General features: G+C 44.6%; 1 protein-coding gene across 2 annotated transcripts; it reads right to left on the bottom strand.

Moving 5' to 3' along the window:
* Positions 1-372: 372 nt before the first annotated feature.
* LOC140476530 (mRNA decay activator protein ZFP36L1-like) lies at positions 373-6,167 on the bottom strand. Of its 2 annotated transcripts, none has more exons than XM_072569299.1 (2): positions 5,886-6,167; positions 373-3,583 (listed from the first exon to the last, which is right to left on the bottom strand). In XM_072569299.1, the coding sequence occupies exons 1-2, from the start codon at positions 5,937-5,939 to the stop codon at positions 2,597-2,599; spliced, it is 1,041 nt and encodes a 346-aa protein (XP_072425400.1). In that variant the 5' UTR covers positions 5,940-6,167; the 3' UTR covers positions 373-2,596. The 2 variants fall into 2 exon arrangements, with proteins under 2 accessions (XP_072425400.1, XP_072425401.1); XM_072569300.1 differs by lacking the exon at positions 5,886-6,167 and adding an exon at positions 3,714-4,440.
* Between the last annotated feature and the right edge of the window lie 1,180 nt (positions 6,168-7,347).

Raw genomic sequence — 7,347 nt, 5'->3', positions numbered from 1 at the left:
TGTACTGTGGCATGTTTGCAGGCCTAGGGGGTTGAAATCACGCCACTGAGTAACCACTGTTTTTGTGTCAAATTTCCACCAGGGTTGTGTTAATTGACAGGCGGATGAGCACGTGTTTCACTACACATTCCTCAGCATCACAACAGCAACACACCCTTGCTTTACTTTCCCACTCCCATCTAAAATTAGCACAGTGCCAAGCAACAGCAGAGACAAGCTCAGATCTGATGGACTCTCTTTAAACTCTGTTTCCCCCTCCTGGTGCTTAAAATTATTCAAAATGGTGCAGACATCAGAAAAGCTTTTCACTGTACAATATATGCAACAACAAATCATTTGATTCAATTCAATTCAAATCCAGAGTTACCACACTTTGGAAAACAAAACCATTGGGGTTTTATTGATTTACATTTGAACCAGTCATTACAAAAAGCATTCTGTATAAACAGACATAGAAAATAAACCATGTAGTGAACAGTGAAGGAAAAATACATTCAACTTCCCTGTGTGCCAACTCCTGGTTGTCTCTCTGAGGAAGAGACCAGGGCCTATATTTAAAAAGAAAGCATTATTAGTTACACGGAAAGCATACATCAATGCTTGGAATGTGTTCAGGCAGGCACTTTTGTGTCACAGTACTGAGCCCACACCTTCGTAACAGTCTCTTGTATCATGGAAGTCAAAGGGCCTAAAGAAAAATTAGGCCGCTGTTAGCGACAAGAGTCAAAAGGCAGTGAGTGCACAGCTGCCATAAAAATACATGAGAAGATTGATTTATTTTACTTTTTAAAAAGGTGGCGGGGGGGGGGGGGGGGGGAAACTACAAAATAAATAAATTCAAAAATGTTTTTGTGTTTTTAAATTACTTTTTTTATTAAATAAAATAACTGAAGAGTAACATTACAAAAACCCTCGTCATTGTAGTATAATATATTAAACTGTGGAAACGAAAAGAAGAAGAAGAAAAACCTCTATCTTCAGATTAATAAGATCATAATTTAAACATAAAAGAAAAATATATTTCTATGGTTCGTCATTGTGATAAATACAAACAAAAATGCATATGTTTGGCAATAAATATGTTTTTGATAAGTTAAATAAGCAATTTTTTTGTGTGTGTGTATGTGTGTGCAGTGACAAGCGATATTTTTAAATCGTTTAACATTCTGCTGATTTTGTTTTTAAAATGGGGGTGGGAAAACAAAGAAATAAAATCAACTAACTTGGCAAAGTTCAAGGCTAGCTGGTTAAACTATTTCTCTCTCACTCACTGACAAAAACTATAATTTTAAACAAAAAAATTTGCTGAAGAAACTTTCACAGTTCCATTCCAACTCCACTCTTCAAACCACCCCCACCCAACCAACCAAAAAAAATTACCATGGTCAATTTGGACAACTGAAACTGATTTTTAAAAAAAAGGCAACCAGAACTCTAACAGCACCACATTCATTTGACAGAAATAAAATTTGGCAGTAATTGCCTGCCCAGGTCAGTTAATCCCCACTCCAACTCCCCTCACAGTTTCATTTCTTAATCCCAAGGCCTGTGCATTGTCTCACCAATTCACATTTGCACCTATTCACAATCACCCCCAAATTAACTCCAGTCCCTCGGAACTGTCAATACCTAAAAAGAGAAATTGCAAGGGGTTGGGACAAGGGATCCAGAGAGGAAGGGCAAGGAAGGAAGGAAGTTTGGGTTGGGGTACAGGGAGAAACAGGAGGTGGCCCAGAGAGATGCTAGATGTCTCCTGGTGCCCGACCCCATCTGCATGAGGCAACAAAGTCTTAAATCAACTTGTATCCACAATCCCACCAGCTTGCACAAGAAAATAAGACACACTCAATGCTGCCATTGCAAAGGATTGGGGTGGGGTGGGGGGGAATAAAAGAGGGAGAAGGTAAATTATAGCTAAATGGACATCAAATATAGATTTCTGTTTTGCTACATTAAAGGTCTGATTTGACAAATTACACCATTCAGTTCTCTTTTTTAAAAAAATACTCTCTTCAAAAGATTCTCAAAAACCACACTCAAGAACTTAAGACCAGGCAGATAGGTCGGTGTTTTGACAACAAATTCACTTCAGATCCTGTCACAAAGTGCCTTGACTCACCCAGGCCAATCCCCAATCAACTACAGATTTCCCAGGATGACTCTTCCCTCCAAATGCAAGATTGTTGGGCAATCAAAGTAAGATACAGGACGAGGAAGAAAGAGAGAGAGAGAGAGAGAGAGAGAGAGAGGGGGAAAAAAAAGTATTTTAAAAAATTTTGACCATTCTGATTTTTCCAAAACAAAAACAAAACTGAACGAATTATTAAAAATGAGTTATTGCTGTCCCCCTTGCTATCAAATTGAAAACTTGAAGATAAACACATTGAAGGTCATCAGTTGACACTGCACGTAGTTGGTGAGTTTGGGTTTGACAAGTCAATTCTAACCCTTGGATGTGTGTGTCAAAAGTTGGCTACCTGGACTTTTTTTTTCAAAAAGGAAATCACAAAAGTTTGTCTTAAATGCTAACTCAGATTTAGGGGCACTTGTTTTTTTGATAGCTCCCTGCTTCTTCCGGCATTGGCGAAAGGTCAAGTTAATCATCCGAAATAGAGAGTCTGCTGAAGATGGGGAGACGCTTGCTGAGGTCAGGGGTCGGAGATTCTGACCCGCTCACACTCCCAGAGCTGCTCAGGTAGCTGTCGGACATCGAATCCGGAGGACTCGGGGGAGGCTCGTAGAGATGGGGCGACTCAGCCAAAGAACGGAGCAGGAAGGAGGGCGAGTGGGTGCCGTTGTTGGCGGCGGTCATGGGAACCGGGATGCCAATGCTGGGCGCGAAGAGATTGGGTAGTTCCTGGCTCGAGTAGGTGAAGGGGTTGCTGGCGCAGTCTGGCAGCGTGGGCGAGGAGCTGAGGTCCTCCGAGCTGAACATGGGCGGAGGGGTGATGGAGGTGGGGCTGTCCAGCAGCCCACTGGAGGAACTGGAGATGCCAGAGAAACTGTAGCTGTGCTGCAGGCGAGGCCTGTCGATCTTGTTGGAGGAGGAGAGGGGGAGATGCTGCTGATCGTGAATGGGGGACACTCGCCTCTCCTCCGCATTGTGGATGAAGTGGCAGCGAGGGCCGTAGGGGCAAAATCCAATGGTGTGGAAGGTCCGGCAGAGTTCAGTCTTGTACTTGGGGTGCCGGGCCAAGCTCCTCAGCTCGTGGATGCCATGAGCAAACTGGCACTTGTCGCCGTACTTGCAGGAGCCATTCTCCTCGAAAGGGCGGCACAGCTCAGTCTTGTAGCGGCTGGAGTTGACCTGGTTCTGGGCTTTCTGCAGGCCCGTCTCAGAGAAGGAGCGGTCTCGGAATTTGTTCTCCTTGTTAGGCCCGGCAGCAGCTGTCCCACTCTGCTCCAGCTTGAAGCCATTCAGCAGCTGGTTCTGGTTGAACTTGGAGTTAGCGTTGACAAGGGCGACGGAATGTCTCCTCTGGTAATCCACCAGCGTTGGGGTCCCAACGGCCTTCCTGTCCAGCAGGGGCACACTCGAGCTGCCCACGTTGATGTTGTTGTTGTTGTAGCTAATCATCTTGTTCTGGGGAAAGGACAGAAAGCAAACTATCACTTTAGACACGAGAGAGCAAAACAAGACAGCTCACCCCACAAGTTTTATTATGCAACCCCAACCTCCCCAATCCAGCATTACTCTCCCCCACCCCACCCACCTTCAACCGTGTAAGACACCGACAGTCTGCATCCCCTTAAAGGCTTCACTCTTCAACGAGGCAGCAAGTTTCAATGACTCAGGACAGAACGTTCTTCCCAATTCCTTACTGGCTCTGTTCATGTTCATGATCATTGCATTTGCGGCCCTAAGTTGTGGATTCCTCCATCAACAACACCAAAATATATTTCTATGGTTCGTCGTTGTGATAAATACAAACAAAAATGCATATGTTTGGCAATAAATATGTTTTTGATAAGTTAAATAAGCAATTTTTTTTGCGTGTGTGCAGTGACAAGCGATATTTTTAAAATCGTTTAACATTGTGCTGATTTTGTTTTTAAAATGGGGGTGGGAAAACAAAGCAATAAAATCAACTAACTTGGTAAAGTTCAAGGCTAGCATTGTCTATCACCATTCTGCCCCATTACTTCAAAAGATTTAATTAGATTGTCATTTGGTCTGCCCTCTTCTGAGGGAAATGAGCCAAGTCTGTCTTAACTGATAGGTATTACGGGTCAGAGAGAGAGAGAGAGAGAGAGAGAGAGAGATACCACTTTAGGGTGAAGGAATCAGTCTGACGTCATGGCGAGAGAAACATGACAAAAATCTTGTTTACATTGAACTGGCAAAAAGAAACAGGGTCTGTGGCTCACCGGGCCGAAGTCAGCACCAATCAGACCATCCCGTGTTCCTCGGGACAACTCGAATGACAAAGGGCAAGTCCCTGGCAGGAGCCGTTTACACACTGCTGCACCCACTAGGTGCTCCCCCAGTTTCCCCCATAGCCCCCAACTCCTGGACTCCATGAACCAACCGTCCCCTTGTCCACTGCTGTCACAATATGGAAAGGTAGGCACTACAGAACCACTCTCCCCTCCCCACACCATTCCAAAAGAAAAGCCTTCCACTTAATACACACCACATTCAAATAATGCTCCACTCCCAACATGTTTGAGTGAAAGGCAAGAAGGCACAGGAAAGCCAAGACGAAAGTTGGAAGAGAACGCTCAGGCGAGACTTCAGTCCCCAACAGCCCCTTCCCAATAAGCCGGCTGGTCCCCCCCCTCTCTCTCTCTCTCTTCCCCCCACCCCGACTTTCTCCTATGCATGTGGCTCTCCTGCACTGTGTAACTTCTGGTCCTAATCACCTGCTGAGGAGGGGAGGCGAGAGCCTCCTGTGTTTTTTTTGGGGGGGGGGGGGGGGGGGGGAAGGAAAGAAACGTGCACACAAATCGAGAGCAGTGAGGGCTGTCTCTGTCTGTCTGAGGGTGCAGCAGGAGCAGATGCTCCTTTTGGGCCACACTGGGGCAGCAAGAATAAACCAAAAAAAAAAGCAGTGGGTGGGGACTCCCAAACTTCCAAATCAGAATCTTGGCGCGTTCCAAATCAGAACCCCCCCCCCCCCCCCAAAAAAAAACAATCCAATCCAAGACAACATTCCTGATCTGGAATCAAGCAATCTCACCCCAGTACCATTTCCACCCCCCACCAAAACAAAAATATAATTTAAAAATACCAATTTTTTTTTAAAAAAAGAGAATAAAACTGGAACAGCAATTACATAATGGGTTAAAATGTGGAAGATAAACAGGAAATGTTTCACCCAACCGCCTCAAACAGGACAGAGCAAAATATACACCCAAATTCAAACAGCTAGAGAAGTCAGTGTGTTTTAAATACACACACACACACACACACGGGAGAATCTAAATGCTGCAGAGGGTTGTTTTTTTGGTTTGGATACAAGACCCACAGTCGGACATCCAAGACTTTCTATTTGTTAGGAGCAACATTAAAACTCATCTGGAGGCATCGGTTAAGGAAGGAGAGGGAGAGGGAGGGAGAGAGGGAGAGGGAGGGAGAGAGGGAGAGGGAGGGAGAGAGGGAGAGGGAGGGAGAGAGGGAGAGGGAGGGAGGGAGGGAGTCGTCTTTGCACAGAAGTTTCGGCTGAACACAACGTCCGCGCAAGAGGAATTTCAGATCAAATGCAGAACGGGAGGGAGAGCCGTCCCCGGGTGGAGAAAGTTTGCAACGTGCTTGCTGGAATAATTCATACCCATTCCTCCTCTCCCCCCCCTCCTCACACACACACACACACACACAAACAGCAGCTCAAAAAGAAAAAAAGTTAGTGCGTGCTTCTCTCGCTTTCCCTTTTGTTTTATTTTACCTTGCATAAAACTTCTCCAATGTCGTAGAAACATGAGGTCAACTTTGTAGACATCTCGGGGTGTCCGGCTTGAGCGAGAGCAGGGGGGTCGATACGCGGCTGTGGGGGACGGGGACGGGGCGGGGCGACACGGAACGGATCGGATCGATTCCCCAACTCAACCGTCTGCTATTATTTTCTATTTTCTTCTCTCTCTCTCTCTTCTCTAAGCTGCGAGCCTCCCACTCGCCCCGCAGACTTTCAACAACTCGCAGTCCGACATCACCCATAAATAATTTCCCTTCCCCCCGTAGGCGGATCCCTGGTATTTAAATCAGCCCGAGCTTGTGGGCTCTTTTTTTTTGAGGGAAAAAAAAGTCTCTCTGACTGACAGCAACTGCACCCAACACACACAGAGAGAAGGAGGGGGGGAATTAACGCCTTCCCACCAAAAAAAAACAAGTTAAAACTTTACCAAGTTAAAACTTTTTCTTCCCCTCCCCAAGTGGCTCCCTCTGTCCATTTACTTGCTCTGTGCAAGTTTGTCTTTTTGTTGTTGCTTGTTAAGTGAACTTAAAACTTTGCACCACACCATAACATCTCAATGAAGTTAACTAATTGGTAGCTTTCAGTGTGTTGGGTCTTTTTTTTTGGGGGCGGGATTTGGAGCTGGTAGAAGCCATTGCGAAATGTTTGAGCAAAGGTTTTTTGGGTGGTTGGAGGGGGGGGGGGGGTTTAATGCGTTTTTCTTGCTGGATTAAACATTTGGGAGGGAAAATGTGGACCCCTTAATACAATGGGTTGCACAAGGTTCAGTGGGTTTACTGAAAGGCTGTTTCAAAGTGTGTATTTAAAGTGGCCACTAAGATAGGGGCAGTTTTAACACTTTGCAAATAAAAAAAACATAGTTTAATAGTATGTTTTTTTTTAAAAAAGCACACATTTCGACTGGCGGTGTTTTGGCTGTTTCCGAGCGATTTGCATTGTGCGCGGCTTATCGTCTGTAACAGATGGTTGCAATTTCAAGTCTGTTACAACGGGTTTTGGCGGGAGAGAGCACAAAAGGAACTTGGCGCTAAAGGAACTTTTTTTTTAAAACTTGTTTTCTTTGGTGGGGGGGGTGGAAGAAGAGAAAATTTAAGAATGAAACGAGAGAGGGGGCTGAAAAATCTTTTTGAAAAGTTTGACAACGTTCGAGAAGGCCAATTGAGCGGCTTCTGACGTCTTCAGTTTTGCTATTTTTAAAAAAATATAGCATGTTTCTCTATTTATTGCCCCCCCTTTTAAAAAAAATCATCATTTCTAGAAAGCACGTTTCTCTTATTCTGTTTTTTTTTAAAAGACGTTTCCCCCTTACTCCTCCCCTTTGGAAAACGTTTCTCTTTTATTTCCCCCTCGTTTCTTTTTTTAAAAACAAAGTTAATCTTTTATTTCCCCAAAAAAAGTTTATTCTTCCCCTTAAAAGAAAGTTTTACTCTTATAT

This window comes from Chiloscyllium punctatum, chromosome 4, assembly GCF_047496795.1.
Source record: "Chiloscyllium punctatum isolate Juve2018m chromosome 4, sChiPun1.3, whole genome shotgun sequence".
Lineage (NCBI taxonomy): Eukaryota > Metazoa > Chordata > Chondrichthyes > Orectolobiformes > Hemiscylliidae > Chiloscyllium > Chiloscyllium punctatum.
This window is presented reverse-complemented; position numbering and strand designations above follow the sequence as displayed.

Coding starts and splice junctions, on each gene's coding strand:
- LOC140476530 (XM_072569299.1), bottom strand. CDS start 5,939: ATGTCTACAAAGTTGACCTCATGTTTCTACGACATTGGAGAAGTTTTA. Junction 3,584..5,885: donor TTGGAGAAGTTTTATGCAAG/GTAAAATAAAAC, acceptor TCCTTTCCCCAG/AACAAGATGATTAGCTACAA.